Here is a 19,465-nt window from a genome sequence, read left to right as displayed (position 1 = left end):
TTCCATTTGGCAGCTGGATGAGATCCTGTTGTAGGGGACCTCTCCTTTTGTCTGCTTTATCTTTCACTTTTGTTGAAGCATTTAAACCCTGGGTACCCAACACTTACCTGTCAATATTGTTACACCTGTGTGTGCACTTCAGACCACTGAGCCTGCCCTTAAGTTCATGTTTTCTGTATACCCAGGATTCACTTTTGGTAATGGCAACAGTGAGATGCTGAATGCCAATTAGAAGCCTTTGTAAGAATTGGTTTTATTCAACTAATCAAGCCTGTTTTAAGACAAATCCTGTGGCAGTTTAATGGGATTGAATGAACTACCTACCTGAAAATGCATGGGTTAAGGGGGTACTCTAACAGCCTGTAGCTTCCATACCTGTTAATTATTAACTGAGCTAATACACTCTCTCAAAATCAAACATCACGATTTTGGCCCTGGACATTAAAATTCCCAGATCAGGAGTTTTCTGGTTATTTACTTTGGAGGAGTTGAAAGGCATCACCTACAACAAACAAAGGTTTTGTGTCTTTCTTCTGGAAGGATTCTGCTGGTGGCACTGATGGACCAGTTCTCCACAAATCACATCCTACCTGTTGCTCATCACTGCCAGAATGTATTTAAACTTCACCAATGATAATCTAAATTTGACACACAAAATTTCCTGTCATGCACTTTTGTTTGGATTTTTAAGGGTTACTGCATTTTAGATGTCTGTTACTATTTTTGCCTTTGTACAAAGGAGCACTCTTGATTCTACTAAGTACTTAGTCAACACTGTGTACTTTTCAGTTAGTCAACAACTGATAAAAGAAAATGTTTATCCTGGTAACAAAACTTTCTATGCTGAAAGTAGATTCCTATTTGTTATATCCACAGTTTCAGAACTTGAACAGTTCTTTTCCTAAAACCATGCCAGAGATGTGGGACCTCTGCCTTAAGTGCAAATTTTCCTAATTTTATGTCAGTGCTGATTTTCCTACTCACTTTCATATAGGCAGGACTGAAGATTGAGACTGGTAAGAAATAAGGATGGATGAAGCTGAAATAAGTGGTTTTTTCTTACACTTCAGAGTGCTCCTCAGGTAACAGAGGAAAGAGCTATGAATGGGTATTACCAATTTCACTTAATGTCTCAATATAGCAACAACTTAATCCACATACAGCTGCAGTATTAGAGCTAGAACAATCTAAGTTCCTGCCTTCTTACTTGTAGAAGGTATGTTTGTATTTCCTCTTTCCTTAATTGATTTTAGCTCTTCTGAGAATGTCACTGAACTAATACTAACAGCAAAATTTGGCTCAAATTATGATTTAGCATTTTAGATACAATGCAGTAGATGCTGCCAGATATTTACACTTTACACAAAAATATATACCATTAGTGTGGATGATAATTTTCTGCATTTGCTTAATAAGTTCAAATATTTAAAATGTTCGTATTTAGAATGGATTCTGCAGAAACTGGCACATGTGGGTAGCATAACATTCAGAGCTTTTTGCAAAGAGCAGTAAAGACTTCCCAGTGCAAATAAAATCTTTCAATTTATAAGTTTTGGAGCAATGTGGAGTTCTGAGCAGTCATCCAAGAGGATTTAGCCAAAAGAGATTGAGTTTGTAGTGCAAGGGAGTAATTCCAGTATTGCAGTTGCATAAATGCTAAATCTCTATGAATTTGGTAGGTGGGAAGTTTCCTGCATTGCAGACAATACTGATGAACCAGCAAGGCATTTTTTGTTATTTAAAGATGGTTTAAATTAATAAATTTTTCCTTTTACAATATTCTGCTGAACTTCAAATCCATAGGTTTTGTATGAAGACCAGCCCTTCATGCTTTGACAGAGAGAGAAACAGGTATTTTGTATTTTTTCCTTTGTTTACCTAAACCTATGCAAATATTACCCAGTGTTGAAATTCATAAATTTGGTGCTTTTTCTTATGTGTTTAATTTGAAAATAAGCTGAAAGTGAACAGGCTCTGGGCCTGTATTTTAGAACTGCTGTCAAATGTGCAATTTTGAAAATTAGGGGGAGAAAAAAAACCAAAGACAGATATTGCAAAATTAAAAAAAAAAAGAGAGAGAAAAAGGTAAAGACAGCATTGCAATATAGTCCTGTAAAGCCTCCCTTGGTGAGGGTCCCACTGCAGTCCAGGAGTGAGGTGTGTGCAGGGGAGTCCTGAGACGAGCAGCCAGCTGCCCTGCAGGCTGTGCAGGAAGGAGCAGGAGTGTCTGGTGGGTGTCAGCTGTCTGTGTAGATGAACAGAATATCTTCATCCGTGCCATAACTTGTCCTGGCTTCCTCAAAGTTACTGATGCTGGTGCAGCATGTTCCTGGTAAGGAGGAGCAAAATGTTACAAAAAATTCAGAAGGATTTGCCAGTGAAAGGTTCTTACATGGGATGTAACAGAATCCACAAACCAAACTAGTGTAGAGACTACACCCAGCAGCTTAGGTTACAGCTTTACTCAGGTGGATTTTTCACCTTAGAGAGCTCACTGAAGCAGTGCTGCAGACAGGTACCAAAGTGGCCCTTCTGCTATATTCTGCACATGGACATTTCAGCACCTCTCACTAACCCATCTGAAAGCCAAACAAGCCAATTGCTAGAATGCCTATCTGAATTCTTCAACTAAATCATACCACAAAATGCATTAATGTGGCAAAACCCCTTCTGACAAATTGGGTAGTGATGCTTAAAATGTCTGAGCACTGTGAGGAGAGGTCCAGCTGTGGCTGTGTCAGACTCATTAATAATGCACTGGCTGAATCCATCCAAAAGGGACAGGCTACTCACGGTCAGCATAGGCAGGGTTGTTGTAGTAAATGCTCCCTGAGGCTTTGTTGTAGCCACATAACACAATGAAGTGGCCCTGGTAGTCAGGGCTCCTGCAGAAGCACTTCTGTCCAATGGGAAGGAAGCAGCAGTATTTGACAGGACTTGAGCAGAGATCACACAGCAGCAGGACTGCGTTCACAAGGACAATGGCTACGTGACCCTGGGACAGGTGGTTTTGGATGTCTTGAACGGTTACTGTGCTGCAAGGAAAAAACAGACACACTTATTGAAAGGGGCTGGTGTAAAGAAAGGGCCTGATGGTGAACAGTGCAGCTGGCACTTTATAGATACATCACAGATATCCTTCTTTATCACAGGTACAGCTCTTTGCTGTTGAACCCTGCAGGCTTTGCTGTGCACAAACCCTGACAGAACCTGTAGCATTCACAGCCTTTTCATTTCATTGCTGCTGCTGAAGTGCAGAGCAACAGGTCTGTATTTGCAGTAACATATTCTGAGATGACACATCAGATGCCCCACAGAAGAGAATTAAAGGAGCTGGCAACTCACTCAGTAACTTGAGGGACTTCTGTTGTAGGAAAATTTTAAGTGAAGTGTTCTCTCTTGCTGTTAGAAAAGCTTATCTCTGAAACACCAAATCTTTATCCAGTGAGTGGTTAAATGTTGTGTAACCACTAACCAAATTAAGATGTACCCAGATATGCCTGTGTCACTCAGGACTGTGATTCTCCTAGCTGAAGTTTTGAATTGCCTCATATTTTAGGCTTTATTTCCACGGACAGTAAGTATTCACCAAACACCACCTATAACCTCAGCTGTTAAATCTGTCCCTCCCTGAGGCAGATGGTGTGTTCCATATGCGTGAGAAACTCATCCCTTGGATCAGTTCCAGATGTCTGTGCTGTGTGCACCACCTGACTGAGCTCATGTGCTTTTTATTTAATCCTTCCCCACTCTGATGCCCCAGCCTCAGCACTGCACAGGTAAATGTGCCCTCTGTCCCTGCCTTGATCAAGGCCACGGACTTGCAAAAGCAACAGGGACTGTGTGTCCCTTCTGTCCTGTCACAGCTTATTCATTAAAGTGAAGGTGACTCCATGCATGTTAGTAAGGACACTTGATTCTGCTAAATATAAGTTATGCTCCAGCATTCAGATGTTATTGTGGCTGGCCCATATCCCTCTCTTCTTTCCTTACCCCTAATCATTTACCCCACTTTGAAAGCAGGGATCCAAGTCCAGCTTCCCTATAAAAAGGGTTGCAGCTCAAGTTGGAAGTTTGGTCATTCCCCAATCAAATTTCACTCCTGATTATAAAATTCTGCAGTTTTTCCATTTCCTCTGGGTTTGTAGTTCTTTCACAGAGTTCCTTATTTCATGGTCTCCTTGGCAAAAGCTGCTATGCTAATTTGTAATTTGCATGTTTGTCTGGGAACAGAGATCCATAATGTTTGCATAGCTCTGGGAACAATGAGTTCTGTACCCACACGGCATTCCCCTTAATTCCAGCAATGGCCAATTAGAGTGCTGTAGGCACTCCCTACTAAGTGTAATGGATAACCAAATTCAGAACACAGTCAGCTCCTATCAGCATTTTCTTATCACTTATTTTGCATCATGACTAATTTTTTTTCAAACTTCATTATTAGGTCTTGATGTGCATGAGGTTTTTTTGAGACATAGGAGAAAGACACTAACTGGTAAAAAAGGTTTAGGGCTTGATTTCAGTCTCTTTCAGTGATTTAGCTTGGTGCCTCCAAGAAAAGCAGGGGCCCACAGAATCTCCAAAGAGAAAGAAAACAGCTTACCATTTCTCCACCAGCACCTTGCAGTCTTTGGCTTGTGCAAAGAGCTGATTCACTCGATTCTCTTCTGTGTCAAAGTGCTTCCTGTAAAATGACTGTGGAAATAACAGAAGTTCTGAACTGGAATGGTGTTTACCTTGGGTAATCCACCACTTAGAGTCTGCTAGCAAGAGCCTGCATAAGTTGGAGGTCTGGTTATGGGATAAAAGATCTCTCCCTTAGTTTGCTGGAAACAAGACAAGGATTTCTGCTCTGAATTACAAATTAAATTTGCTCCTGGTCAGTTACTGTTGCAGTTTCTGTCCAGTGGCTGTTCAGCTGCCTAGGTAAGAGAAGCCTGTCTGGTTTCCCAGGGGAAACTGGGCAGGAGCTTGCAATAAAGTCACCACTGCTACAGGCCCTGGAGAGGCCAAGCTCTCCGTGGATGGGAGGCCAAGTTCCCCTCTCACCTCTAGAGGTGGATCTTCCAGGTCAAGGCTGAGGCACGGTGGTGGGGAAAGTGTGGAAGCTAAACACTGCTGCTGCCCAGGCTGTACCTGTTCTGTAGATAAATACAGGGCTTCAGTCTCCAAGGCTGTCAAATAGGTAGGAACCTTTCATGAACACTACATGCAAACTTTTTAAAAATTCAAAAGATGGAATCAATATGGGATCATACTGCCTTTGGAACAGAGCTGTGCCAGTTTTGGCAGTAGGTCAAATTAAATGTGGTTGACTGTCAGTAAGACACCAGAGCTTTTACAGCATGACACTCAAGCCTTTTAAAGCTGCTTGCTCTCCCCCTGTAGATGAGAACACTGACCTGATTTTTGTAGCCCTTGTCCACTCCGAGTGTCTGGGTGCAAAATTTATGCTTAACTCCGAAGTGCCGCATCAGGTAGGCCAGGTCAATAGTCCAGATACTCTTTGTTAACTGGAGATCCTGGATGGCTTTCTGAAACTCATCATTGTCCAAATGATTCAGGTACCTACAGTATCAACAAAGGCAGGGCAAGGGAAGCACAGATCTTAGGAGAAGCAAAATGTGTGCTGTAGTCCAAGCCTCTACATCACAGCACACAAAAACTGAAACAACAGGCTTGGCTAAGAAATAACCAAAAAAAAAAAACCAAAACCAAACTAACCCACAAAGGGAATTTAAGGGAAAGGAATAGGGAATATTTAACTGGATTTATTTCTGACTTTTTAAAATTGGAAATGTGGTGCCTTGACTGTTTTAGAGTGCTAGAAGTGTACAGGTGCTGTACCAGAGTCAAGCTGGTATAGAACTCTGTCCTGAAGGGTTTACAGTGTAATGTACAAGTGTATTAGAGCCAACACAGAAAGAAGAGTTAAAGACTAAAACTTCCTTCACACAATAGATGGATTTTAAAAGGAGGAGCCATAAAGGAATTCAGTAAATATTCAAAGGAAGCTTGTCTTAGGCACTGATGACACAAAAGGAAGAAAGTGGGAGATGGAAGTCAGGAGGAAGCTTGGGACAGGTTGCAAAGGGGCAGGGCAAGGTAGCTACAGGGAGTTCTGAAAGTAAGAAAACAAATGGAAGTAAATGATAAAAAAGAAAAAGCAACTGGAATTGAGGATGCAGGGCAAACAAGGTCAGATCAGCAGGGTAAGAAGATTAATCTTGGAAGCTGAGTTTTGGGCAGACTGGAGTGGCAAAGAGGTAAAGGGAGTAGAGGTTACAGTAGTCAAGATGGGAAATTACCAGCACACGGACTAACGTCTTGGCAGAAGGGATGGAGAGAAATGAAAATCTTCTGCTTCATATCTACTAAGTGGACATCTAAATAGGTATTTCTCCTGCACCTAAGCTCATGTTCCTCTGTGGAAGGAAAGAGGAGTTCAGCAGGACAGCTACTAGTTCAAAAAACCAAAAATAAACAAAAAAAACCCCAGAGGGCAACACAATTTTGAAGCTGAAACTACTCCTGGAACACAAACACTCATCCCACAGGTTGGGGCTCAGCAGGACAGAGGCAGTACAGGTACAGCACACACTCATAAACTGGGATACACCTACCATCACTTGAAAACACAGAAAGGAATCAGATGAGTCACAGCTAACCTAACCTAAAAACTATAATTTCTTAACTGTACAACAGGAAAGAAGCAACACTTTCTATGAGCTTATGCATGCCAGCCTGCAAAGTTCAGAGCTGATTAGGTATTCTGCATCTGTGTAATTATTCAAAAGGGTCTGAAGTTCACTCCAGTTTATGTTTTCCCTTGCTCCTGCTGGAGAGCTGGGCCCAAGCAGCAGTCACTGTCCAAGGGCACCTCAAAACCTGCTGTTCTCCTAAGACTGAACTCAGGGCTGCTCCAACACACCTCCCTGGGATTTGCTTCCCGCTCCCCCTCCCCATGGAATGGCATTTCCCGCTCAGAGAGCCACTTACTGAAGCACCATCCTGGAGCAGGCCAGCCCGCAGTCCCAGTGGTACAGCTGCTGAATCACGGGCACTTTCAGCTGGATGCAGTCAGCTGGGTGAGCAGGACACAAACAATGTCAATCCATACAGGAATGGTTTTCCATGCCACCAAAAGTCAGCCTGTCCTCAGCACTACAACCATGGAAACTTAGGAACGTGGTTTTGCCTGACTGGCAGGTAGATTTTTTTCTTTCTTAGGGGAACATACCTTTAGTATTTCTGTACAGGTAAGCATTTGGTTAATCTCATACTCCTTTACTGTTCCATACCTAGATCACTGGCTCTCCACCCCCTTTTCCCTTAGAAGTTTGTGGGGTTTTTTTTGGTTGTTTTTTTTTTCCTGTGGGGTGATGTACCCACCACCCCTCAATTGATGCTGTGTCTCCTCCTGGATAACAACAGCTAAGACACAAGTATTCATCTTTTCTCTTGTGTCTGACTGTACTTCTGTGCCACAAGAGTTGTTCAGCCAAACTGGGAGAAAACATACCAAGATCTCTGTGCATGAATCTCTTAGATGCCCCACAGATTTCTATAGATGCCTTTATCTCTCAAGAATGGTAATCTTCAGACTTTAAACAAAACAAGTGAAAACTCGCAAGTTGCACCATTGTCCTTTTGTATTAATTCCATCAAAACCTCAATAGAGAGGGAAAATTAATAATCTCTGCCAGAAAGTCCCAAAGTACAAGCTCCATCCTCTGCCTCAGTTTTTTATTTTTACGGTGATGGCAACTTGGTGGTTTCAGTTTCACCATGAGCAGGACTTGTAGGGTTGTGCCTGTCATTGCTACTTCAGCATTGACCAAAGTGAGTTAATCACAAAGTGCTTTTCTCAATAACCTTTGATCTCGAAACGGCCTTTGACAAGTTTTGTTAACAAGGTCCTCTACATTTTATGATGGGAATGAAAATGCATTTGACATCACGTAGACTTGTTTAGTTTTGGGGTAATATGATTTATAGAACTTTTTAGATAATGTTGTTATATTTTTCCTAGTTGTGCCCCTGTTTAATCATGACTTTAAAGAATGGCACACCAGTTGATATATTCAGTCTTTTAAATTCATCTACCAAGTCCCACATTAACCAAGGAGTATGTGTTTTCTAGGTGAAAGCTTCAGAGAGCAATAACAAGTTTCTTGGCCGCCCAGCTTCCAGGCACCTGTTTCCCAACACACCGAGAGCTCTTCAGCGATGGCTGTGGCTGTCCCGAGAGAGACCAGCCCGTCTGCGCCGTGCCTGTAAATGACCCTGCGAACCCTTCTGTGCTTGGCCAGCTCCCGCCGCCCCGACCTTACCGAGCCAGTAATTCCCCATCGCTGCTAAGGGCAAACCCGGCTCGGCAGCACCGAGAGGCCGCCGGGAGCCCTGGCAGGGCCCGCACTCCCCGCCCGCTCCCCGCCGCCCGCCGGGCGCTCTGCCAGCCCGTTCCGCGGGGCGGACTCGGCCTCTCCGCCGCCCCCTGCCCGCGGAGGCCCCGCCGGCCCGAGCGGGGCTGGACGGGCCGCACTGACCTGGCGGCGGCTCGCCAGCCTCCCGGGGACTCTTCATGGCCCGTTCACTGCCGGCCCCGCCGAGCCGGCGGCGCGGCCCCGGGGCCCGGCGCTGGCTCCTCCCGGAGGCGGGGGCTGAGGGGGGCCGGGCCCCGGGGCGCTTGCCCCGCGCCGTGGCGGCGAGGAGAGCGGCGGGGTGTGAGGGCGGGCAGGGGCATGACACGGCGGGCGGGGACGCGCAGCCCTGCCCCAGAGCCGGGGCACGGCGGGGCTGCCGGGCTGGCCCCGAGCGGGAGCGGACGGGACGGGGCTGCGCCGCCCCCCGCGCTCGTTCCGGTTCCGGCGCGCGGAGCAGGGCGGGAGGCGGCGGAGGCCATTAGGGAGAGCGGCGCGGGCGGTGAGTGCGGCGCGGGGCTCTCGGCTCCCTGTGGAACGCCCTCTCTCCATGGGCGCTCTGGGGAGGTGCCCGGGCGGTGCCGCATCCCCTGAGGGGCCGGAGGGGGCCGGGTCGGAGCGGCGAGGTGCGGGAGGGCTGGGGTGGCCGCGGCTCCCTCACGAACGGGCCCGGGGCCCCCGAGCGCGGCCGAGCTGTCCGCGGGGCTCGCAGGGGCCGTAACGCTGTGGGATCCACCTGTGGCCCTTCCCTTGGAGGTACGAGTGGTTTGTTCTGTGATCCTTAACAGTGAATTTCCCAGAAGAGACCTGGAAAAGACTGGCTGCTGATGTTTAACGTCTACATGGACACGTCTCTAGAGAAGTGTTATTGATGCATAGTCAAAACACATGTTGTATTAAAAATGTGAGAAAATTGGTTCTTCACTCTACTGGAAGAGATGATGGATTGTGTAATTGGAAGTTATTCTACATCTTTCTTTGTAATGAACGCTTTTGTTTTCCCGGTGCCTCAGGTGTAGAGCCCCAGCACTGCAGCCATGTCGATCGGAGTGCCAATCAAGGTCCTGCACGAGGCCGAGGGCCACATCGTGACCTGTGAGACCAACACTGGGGAAGTTTATCGAGGCAAACTTATCGAAGCTGAAGACAACATGAATTGTCAGGTATCTTTTGTTTCACAAGGATGGAGGGAAGGTTGGCTGATCTGGGCCTTGGAAGGCTGAAAACTTGATTAAAGACTATTGCTTTTAGTTCTGGGATTTAAAAAAAAACTGTACTGATGCTGTTTTTTACTGTGGTGAAGTGGATTCAGCGTTACAGAATGCTCCAAAGAGGCCAGAGCTTATTTCCAGTTTCAGAGTAGGATTGGGCATCCCTGTCAGTAGGATCAGAGATTTTTAAGTCTGTCCTGTGAACAGTGTTTTTCCCGGGTTCTTTGTTTAAAGCCACTGAGTGTAAGAATAAAAAAACCCTTGATTTAAGAAACGAAAGCTTATTTAATGTACATTACTGTAGTCATTCCAAGAGGGCCTAACTTTGACTTCAGGCAAGTGCTCGTGGAAATCAGAATGCTTTCCTAATAGTTAGTACTAAAATAACTTTATTAAAACTATTTGCATGTAAGAAAACAAAAATAATGATGCTGATAAAGCTGATTTGTAAACTGGTGAGACAGCAAAAGTCCTTGGTGTGTTTGAATGGTCATGATGCTTTGTGTCACAGCTGAGGGCTGTCTGAGCACTGACTGATTTTCCCTTGCAGATGTCCAACATAACAGTGACATACAGAGATGGCCGGGTGGCACAGCTCGAGCAGGTGTACATCAGGGGGAGCAAGATACGGTTTCTCATCTTACCAGATATGTTGAAGAATGCTCCTATGCTAAAGAGCATGAAGAATAAAAACCAGGGTTCTGGAGCTGGCCGAGGGAAAGCAGCTATTCTCAAAGCTCAAGGTATGTGCAGTTTGTTCCAGGTCCCTCCCCCTATTTTTCTGTAGAAGTGGAAAAACTCATCTCTGTCACTGGGGAGATTAAGCAGGAAGAAGTGGAAAGATTACTGGTTCATATAGTGTTTTTCTGTATGTTTTATCTTAAAGTGAAAGTCAAGACTCAAATTGTCCCAATTACCCAAATTGTTCCAATTGTCTCAATTGTTTAGTATTGATGCTGCAGTAATTTAGAGGTAGCGAGTAGCCCTGTTAAACAGAGCCTTTCTGTTAAACTAAAAGAATTCTGTTCTCCTGCAGTTGTGGCCACCAGCTGTTTGAAATGCTTGGGGAAGGATTCAGGTGTTCTTGTTGAGCTGTTGTAGGAAAACAGCTTTAGTTACAAAGTTACTGGGGAGCTGTAATTATTACCTTTTCTGTAGTTCACTCTCATTTGTGCCTTCCTCGGGGGATCAGTCTGGTTCTTAGGTAGCTCAGTAACAGCCATGTGCCAGAGTCCCTGCTTAACTGCAGTGTGCAGTAACGTTTGTGTGGGGGAGTAACTTACTGAGAAGTGTTACAAAACCTTGCAAGAGCGTGGGGTTCCAAGTGTCTTGTGTGTCAGAAGGAACATGAGATGTGTGAGTTTCTGCTGCAGTTGTTCTGAGGAGCTGTGGGACCATTAGGATCTGGCTCTTCTCACAGAACACTCTCACATCACTTTCTGAGCATTTCCTGCCTTCTGAGCAAGAGACCTTGAGTTTTGTTGATGTTTTGCTTGTCAGTTGTTGAGATAAATGTGCAGGCATGTCAAATTCATGTCATCCCTGATGTTTTCTTTCTTCAGTGGCTGCTAGAGGAAGAGGCCGTGGGATGGGCCGTGGCAACATCTTCCAGAAGAGAAGATAATTTTGGTCTTGGCTGAATTGCTTTTTTTATTAGGGGTGTTAACTTGACTTTGTGTGCATTGGTATCAGTTTTGTTTAATAAATGTTTCTGACAAAACTTGTCTGCTCTTACCTGACAGGACAGTTATTGGGCAAATATTTCAAACTCAAGCCAGCTTTTGAAAATAGTGGACTTTGTTATATCTAGGTTTGACCACTTTGTGTGATGCATTGGTTTTTGAAGATCATTATGTTTCCTTTTTCTTGTTAATCCTGCTGTCATTTATTCTCTAAAGAATTAGAAGGCATTCTTAATGAAGAATTTTAAGTCATACTATAAAGTCTTATTAGCAGCTGAATTTATGGAAAATACAGCAAAACAGAGTTAGCTTCCTGAGAAGCAGAGCACTGTGTTCTTTAGCTTTTTACAATAGATAGAGGTCCACCTTCAGATCTCTATATTGTACTTGTATTCTTGCATTTCTTATCTTTCTCTTTGGATATGGGGAGAATTTTTCATTAGGAACACACAACTTTGATAGCCTGAATCTATATTTGCAGTGAAAAAATCTATTCTGACTTTCTTAGCAGTTTTTCCCTGTGTCTGAGAAAATATGACAGAATATAAAATAGGCATTTTCCAGGATAAGTTTGAAATGCTTTGTAGATTTGAAAGGCAGTGCAGGTGTGTGAGAAATTTTATAAATAGTTATCCACTAAACACAGATTAATCCAAATGCTGATTTTTGAACAAAACTCACTATCAACTTCAGCTTTTGATCTTATTATCTGTACGCAGTTGTGTGTTGATCAGCTGATCTGCAGGAAGCCAAATCTAGTTGTAACTTCATTAAAGTGTGGCCTGGGTGTTTTTACTGACTTAAATGGTTGAAATGTTTCAATGTAACCCTTGTGTACCTAATCTACTTGCATAAGGTCAATTCCCAGTCTGTACACACACTGAAGAGCTGCTCTTGCTTTTCTGCCTGGGTTGCTGTGAAGACTCTCCCTTGTGTGCAGACAGGAAAGTTGAGCTAATGTATTAACTTGTTGAATTGTGTGTAAATAAAGCTGTATTTGGTCTCTAGGGAAAGCCCTGCTGCATGTTCTTCTGGGTGGTAGTGATCCTGAATATTTGCAATGGAAACCTCCTTAGAATGTGTGTAAGGGATATTTGAGCCTAACTCTAAAAGCATTTTAGTGTCATTTTGTACCTCTCATGAGGAATGTGTCCAAAAGATGGCAGTCCTCACAAACAGGGACCATTTCCACTGGTGCTGACTGGCTCACCTCTTTTAAAGTTCTGCTCTCCTTCTTGAGCAATGCCAAGCTGCTGTTCTCTCAGGAGCCGTGGATGTGGCATTCAGCAGCACTGAGGGTGGGGGACAAGCACGAATTTTGGAGAGAAACAGTAACTTTCCTCAGGAGGTTTGATGGAACAAACTGTATCTGCTTTAGGAAGTTTGGAGTAACTTCTCTAATGCGTATCAGCTTTGAAGAAGATACTGGGATTTTGCAAAAACAAAAAGCTTTGCCCTGTGGCTTCAGGTTGAGGCTGAGTCTAGGATGAACTCTTCAGAAGGATACTGTGAGTTTGGTGTTAAAAATGTTGAAGTTTCACACTAGTAGGAAAGTCTCAGCCAAGACAAACATCACTTAGCAATTTCTGACTGGAGTAACTGGAATGCTGGTTTGTTACAGCCTGCTTTCCAGTGCCTTCCTGTACTGTGTGTATTATTACAGTGTGATAAATAAAAATTTCCTCCTCACAGATGAGGTCTCACCCACTAGATGGCTCTGTTGGGAAGAGAATGAAGCTCAAGAAACCAGAACCCTCTGGAAAAGAAAAATGCGAGAAATGTGACTTCTGCTATAAAGTCCATAAACTCAAGGGCTCTTATAAACTAGCATGAAAACACTCACCTTATTTTCTTTCTTCTTCAGTGTTCCTGAGTGCTGGCTTCCTGCATGGCTGGGTTATTCCAGCTGCTGATTGATGCTGTGTTTCCCTGGTACTTGGCTAATTGGCAAATGCACTTAGATCATGCAGATTCCTCAGTTCAGTAATTTAAGCAATCTGTTTCCCTGGGATGGCAGATACTAAGGAGAGATGCAGCTGTTTTTAACATCTGCATTTATTTGTAATTTTTTTTTTTAATCACAGCTTGCAGCATTTCTTTTCATTGTTTGCCATCACACTGTATGTGGGCTTATAAATCTCATGTTCTTCAGTGGGTTCAGGGCTCTCCATAATTTCCTGCTTTTGGCAGAGAGAGACAAGCACGGGCCTAAAGCCTTGTTCCAAACTTGCCCCTTTGATAACACCAGTGCAGGTGCCTTTGAAGTACTGGTGGGACAGGGAATCTGTACTGTAGGTGTCCAAAATGGTGTGTGGAGAGGTGCAGGTGGGAATTCACCTGGTCTTCCAGGGTCAAAACCACACTTGTGCTCTTGTATGAAAACAAGGCGTAACATCAGAGAAAAGTTCAAGAAAGTATCACTTGAAAAAAAATTGCTTTGCATAGAACTGTAGGATCTTTCCTCACTGACCAGGTGCTTTCATCCCATACATGTGCAGCTCTTCTCTCCAGGTATGTCTAACTTGTATTTGATCCTAAAGTTGTACTTTTCTTTAGTTCATTTTTCAATGCTCTTCTAGAAGGGCAGAATGGAGTGGGAAATGTGAATTTCTGGTGCTGGTAGTCAGGATAACTGTCCAGTCTGTATCTGTTTGCTACTTGAGCTTTACAGTGAACTTTACTGTAAAATAGATGTGTCCTGTTTCTTTTGCCAGTAAAATGTGAGCAAGGGTGGAAGACTGATGTCCCAGTAGACCAATGGTTTGGTGAGGTAGCAATGGATGGAATTCTGAGGTCTACAAGAAAGTGTCAGTGATTCAGTTGTTTATTTCTCAGGCAAGGGCCAAAAGTGGGGAAAGAGTTCTCCCAGGGATCTGTGTTGTTTCCATCCTGACAGAAGCAGAAATTTAGATGTGGACTTGCACCTTATTGCAGCCAAACTAATTTCAGACAGATCTGATCTTCCTCCTCCAACTTTAGATAAAACTTTCCAGGACCCTCCTGCCTTCAGAGATTCTTTGGAAGGAAATACAGATATACCACTTTAAAAGCATGGTCATGGAACAGCCTTGAAGAGGTGCTGATGGGTCAGTGAGTGCAGGTCACAAGTGAGAGGAGGCTTCACCTGCTCACACCTGCAGACAGGAGAGCTGCCAGGTGACTGCAGTGTGCTGAAGTAGGCTAAGCACTGCCTATCTGCAAATATTTTCCAGGTCAAGCTGTGTTTTGATGCTCCAGGTGTCATGTTGTTGCCTAGACCTGTAATGAGAGCTCTTGATAGAGTCAAGAGTATTTTGGAGGTGGTGAATAAGAACATGCCACCCTTCCCTGCTCATGGTCACTGTTCCTCACAGACCAGGGTGTGGGATTATTTCACTCCTCCTGTAGTTAGTGCTGACATTAGTGTGCAGTATGAGTAGTAGGTTTGGGGTGGGTTTATGCCACTTAATTCAGAGCTTTAATGAGAAAAGTATTTGGGTTAAAAAGTATTTGTGTGTGATTTGCTTGTTCCTAGTAGCAGGCTATTATTCCTGGCACAGGACCAGTCATTGCATAAGCAAGTATTGTGCAGCCTTCTGCTGCTCAGCACAGACTATCAGAGCCTATGAAAAGTGGAGATTTTCCAGCATCGTTAATTCAAGGGAGAATGCTGAACCCTGGCAAGGAAACAGATTGTATCCAGAAGATGTGTAGTAATGCTGGGAGAAATGAAAAGAATTGCAGAAAAACACTATCATTGTTCTTTTGTTGGGTGAACTGCTTGCAGTGAGCATTTAATTTGTTCTTCATTTTCCCTTTCCTGGGGACTTCAAGTCTGTTGTGTGGTTGGGGGTTTGCCCTAATTCCAGCTCACTGGAGAGATGCTGGCACATCTAATCCTGAGCAAGCTACTGCTTGTGAGGCAAAACTTCTACATTTTGTCCCTTGGTGCCTAAAATGTTGATAGAGAGTGGAGCCCAGAGCCTCAGAGAGGTTTTGAGGCACTGCAGCTGATGGCCCTCAGCAGACATGCGGTGAAGCTGATATTGTGACAATGCACAGACCCACGTGGTGGCATTTTAGAATGTTTATTGATATCTTTACACTCCCCTAAAATCTCAAGTAAACTGTAGGGTGAATTGGGTTTTTCCCTGACACCATACCCAGCATGTGGAGATTTTCACTTTTCTCTAACAAAGAGGTGTTGCTGTTTGTTGCTTCATGATCAGATGAGCTCCTTTCTGTCTCATGTCTCTGAAACAGCTCCACAACAAGCCTGTTTTTGCAAAGCTCAGCCAAAAGTCAGTGTTGTTCCTCTTGAAGTGCACTATATCAAAGGGCACATCAGATGCATCCTCAGAACCAGACAGGAGTGTGTCATTTGCCTGCAGTCTTGTTCACCTCATGCTTTTGAGGGCAGCTTGGATGTAGCAGCAGGAGTGCTGTGGAAAGGAGTGGCTGCACTTAGAGGAAATGTTGCTTCTTCCTTTTCTCTTGGTACTTGTTAGCATTGGCTTTGTTTTGTCTTTTCACTGCAACCTTTCTTTTTTCTTTTCCAGTTAATGATCCAAATTTGACATGGAGAAAGTGGATGAAGCTCTAGGGAACTCATTAGAGGCTTTTCATGTCAGAATTGGACTCCAAATACATGAAGTCTAATCCTGAACCTAGGTAGAGATTTATACCATGGGACATGCTGGAGTTTCTGGATGGAGGGTTTCTTCTTGAGAGGGTCCATGTAGGAGATGTCACTTTATCTCCAAGGCTTCATTTGAGCCTGGCTGAGCTGGAGACCTTGGGAAGGAGCTCTGGGGGTGCATCCTGCCATCCTGCTCGTGAGAGCCAAGCGTTCACCAGCTCCAGAGCACCTGGCCTGGTGCTAGCAGGAGCTTTAGGGCTGCCAGCGACACTGTAAAACACTGGGATTCCCACTGGAGCTGAGGGATGGGCCAGTCCAGGGCTGAGACCCAGGCAAGGGCACCTGCAGACACTCTGGGCTCCTGTCTCTGAGTATCTGGTTACACATCAGATCTGTTCCTTTGGCCTCCACTTGGCTCTCTTTCCATTGCAGTTTCGGAAAAACTAAAACCCCAAAGAGCTGTTGGTAAAGTGAGTGGATGGGTTGTGACTTGCTCAGTTTTTCAGTTGCAGCAGAGTTCAGACAAAGGTGCACACATCAAACTGTTGGCTCTGCAAACCAAAAGATTTCAGGGGATCAAGAGCAAAGCTCTGCTCAGAAGTCTGACATTGAAACTCAAAGGCAGCTGCCTCTGCTCCTCTGGGAAAGAGCCTTTTTCCCATACTTTGTGCCATGTTTTTTCTGTTGAGACACCATGTATTTCAGGGGAATTACACAGGTTAAATAAGGCCCACATCATTTTTGATAGCTTTTCAAATGCTTCCCATCACTGTGTCCAGTGTGGGGCAGACTGACACAGAAATGGACTGGGAGGAATAACCCTCCCAGAAGCTGAGGAACTGGCTGGTCAGAAAGCAGCAAAGTGCCTCTCTTCCACCTTTGTGGCACACCCTGCATGCAAGCAGAATGAACCTGCTGCTCCTGTGGGAGGAAATGTCAGTGCCATTGTGGCTCACTTGATTTTGAGGATGCAGCAGGGGGAGTGCTGGCCTTTGGGAAAAGGAGTAAATGGAGTAAAAGCTGACTTTCCTCTGGTCTCTTCTGCTGAAGAGGAGTTCCTGTGTGGTTGTTGAGTTTAGTGGCTGTTCTGGTTTTGAATCAGCATCACTGAAGTGGGATCCTGTCAGGTCTGAGAGGAGCAGCAGAGGGTCACAGCCAAGTACTTGGTGTCTCAAAGTGGATCAAGAGGCAGTCGTGGCCCTCTGGAGCACTGGCCTCAGCCAGCAGTGTTCCTGTTTTGTTCTGTGAAGTGTCCCTTGGCAGCCTTAAACCTGCATCTATGCTGAGAGCACCTGCTTAAGGCCAATAAACTATAAAACAGGTTCTATTATCTGTGGATAATGTCCCCAGCTGGGGTGGCTGGGCCTCCTGCCAGCTGCCCTTGGAGGCTTTTTCATGCAGGGACTGCATGTGAGTTTGTATTGAGGCACTTTGCCTCTTCCAAGCTTTGAGTCACATCCTCTGGTAAGGAGCAGAGCAATCTCTAAAGGCAATGTTTAATCTTGTTTATTTTCTTAAGATGAAACAATTTATATTTTTGACATCTTTGTCAGCAGCTGTCCACTAAGGAGCTTGTCAGCCTGCCTCAAACAGTGCAAACTCCTTTATCTTCCTAGTGCTTGTGATGAGAAATGAATTATAAGTTGAGAAAAGAGCCTTGGCAGTGCAAAAGGAAAGGGCCTTGACAGGTTTTGAAGTGTGTGAAATAAAAAATAGATTAGACAAGCCTGTGCTTCCAGCTGCTTTTTGCATCCTTACCTCAACAAAATAATTACCACTTATTTAGGCAGAGTCACTGAAGTGAGGGAGGCTTTTGCTGAGCTCAGTGCTCAGCACACTGCTGCCTGGAGCATGCCAAGATGCTTACCTGGGTTTTGTGGTCAGAAGCTGAGGTAAAATACAGGATGTGGTTGCAAGGAAGGTGTTGTCCTGCTGGGTCAGGAGAGAACAAATGCTTTTCTGTGGGAGTAACTGTTCCTTCTTCCCTCCCAGGCACCAATGGCCTCATTAGCTGTGGTGCTGCTCGTTGTCTCCACGTGTGGCTGGGCTTTGCTGCTGGAGCTCCCTGCTGCTGCCTGAGCCCCGTGGAGCCCCAGCTGATGCTCACCAGCATCTTCAAGGCGATGCTTTACACCTGGTGACCCCTCCTTCCAGCACACTGCTGCAGAACAGTGAGCACAAATGTCTCACAGAGCCGTGGTGAGACCGATCACCTGCAGGAAATGGGGAAGGGCTGTGGTTCCATCTGTGCAGCTGCAGCTTCAGCTTCCAGGGCCCATCCCAGGCTGAGCATCTGCAGCCTGCACGCAGAGAGAGGCTGGTGTCTGAGTCTTGGTACTGAGTGCTGCTCTAAACACCTGAGATTACAGCAAGGGCCTCCTGAGGAGAGTATTGAGTCTGCTGTGTCACCTGAGAGGAGACAGGCTCACTGCAGGGCAGGTGTCCCCTGACTGAGCATCATAACCACGCTGGTCCCTCTGGCTGAGTTAGCAGCTCATCCCTTTAATACCCTTTGAGAGCCCTGAGCCTTCTCATTCCGTGCAAGGAAGGGCTCATTTCAGTTGTGTCATCCTCTCTGGTTGGTGAACTCAGCTTTTATAAAAATTGCAGATGTGGGGGCTCTAGGTCTGCTCCTTGAGCATGTACCTCATCTGTAGGGGGCCCAGGAGCACTTCCCAGCTTTGGGATGAGCTGGATGCACTGTGCTGCCCAGAGCCCCTCTCCTATCCATGGGACCAGGAGCTGGCAGGGAGCAGCTGGGTGTGCTGGGGTGGCTCCTGCTGAGTTCCCATCAGAGTTCATCCAAGAAGCAGTGGCAGCACTTTGTAATTTGCGTTTTCACACATTTATTCACAACCAGCTCTCCATGGGGAGCTTTCTGTGGCAAAGCAACCCAGTGCACATAGAGGAATAAACATGCATGCCACAGCTGCTCAGCTGCACCACTGTGTTTCCTGCTTTATCTCCACATCCTGGAGCTGCCAACTGGCAGGTGGCACGGCCAGAGATTGGCACAGAATTCCCCTGCAAGGGGCTGAATGTCTCATCCCTGTCCTGCTGGGTAGCAGAGCTCAGACTGAAAGCACAGGGCTGGAAACAGGCTGGGGCTGAGCCAGGGGCTCTGCAGGGAGAGCTGTGTCAGGGGTGCACCACACACTGAGGGTCTCACCTCATTTTAGGGGGTGCTGCTGGCATGGAAAAGCCGTGAGGATGCCTTGATGCAGAGCCCTAGGGGGACAGTGCTCAGAGCCAGAGACCAAATGTTCAGCAGCACTGCTCCCTCTTTGGAGCTTTGCACTGGCTCACCAGGCAGCTCCAAGCCCTCATTGAAATGCTTTGTGCCCGAGTTTTCTTCTTGGCACGCAGCAGAGTGCTGCTCTGCTTAGACTGTGAGAGTTTAAACAGATCTTGCTGACATCTGAAATGCTATTCATTTTTGCTGAAAGGTATTTTGGAAGGAAAAGAAAAAATTAAAGCCGTCTCTTCCATAGGAGGGAAGGAAAGGAAGGGCTGAGCCTGGAGATGGTGGTA

At 45.4% G+C, this 19,465-nt stretch overlaps 2 protein-coding genes across 2 annotated transcripts; one reads left to right on the top strand and one right to left on the bottom strand.

Moving 5' to 3' along the window:
* Positions 1-232: 232 nt before the first annotated feature.
* On the bottom strand, positions 233-8,624 carry GUCD1 (guanylyl cyclase domain containing 1). The gene is made up of 6 exons (XM_063173336.1): positions 8,550-8,624; positions 7,000-7,084; positions 5,403-5,568; positions 4,604-4,695; positions 2,794-3,035; positions 233-2,329 (listed from the first exon to the last, which is right to left on the bottom strand). Exons 1-6 carry the CDS (start codon positions 8,584-8,586, stop codon positions 2,238-2,240), a joined length of 714 nt encoding a protein of 237 aa, XP_063029406.1. The 5' UTR covers positions 8,587-8,624; the 3' UTR covers positions 233-2,237.
* A 200-nt stretch (positions 8,625-8,824) lies between these two features.
* On the top strand, positions 8,825-12,323 carry SNRPD3 (small nuclear ribonucleoprotein D3 polypeptide). The gene is made up of 4 exons (XM_063173337.1): positions 8,825-8,925; positions 9,437-9,586; positions 10,185-10,377; positions 11,197-12,323. Exons 2-4 carry the CDS (start codon positions 9,461-9,463, stop codon positions 11,256-11,258), a joined length of 381 nt encoding a protein of 126 aa, XP_063029407.1. The 5' UTR covers positions 8,825-8,925; positions 9,437-9,460; the 3' UTR covers positions 11,259-12,323.
* Positions 12,324-19,465: the final 7,142 nt, after the last annotated feature.

The sequence above is a fragment of the Melospiza melodia genome, chromosome 20 (assembly GCF_035770615.1).
Source record: "Melospiza melodia melodia isolate bMelMel2 chromosome 20, bMelMel2.pri, whole genome shotgun sequence".
NCBI classification, from domain to species: Eukaryota; Metazoa; Chordata; class Aves; order Passeriformes; family Passerellidae; genus Melospiza; species Melospiza melodia.
The sequence above is the reverse complement of the archived record's forward strand: the minus strand, read 5'-3'. Positions and strand labels throughout refer to the sequence as shown.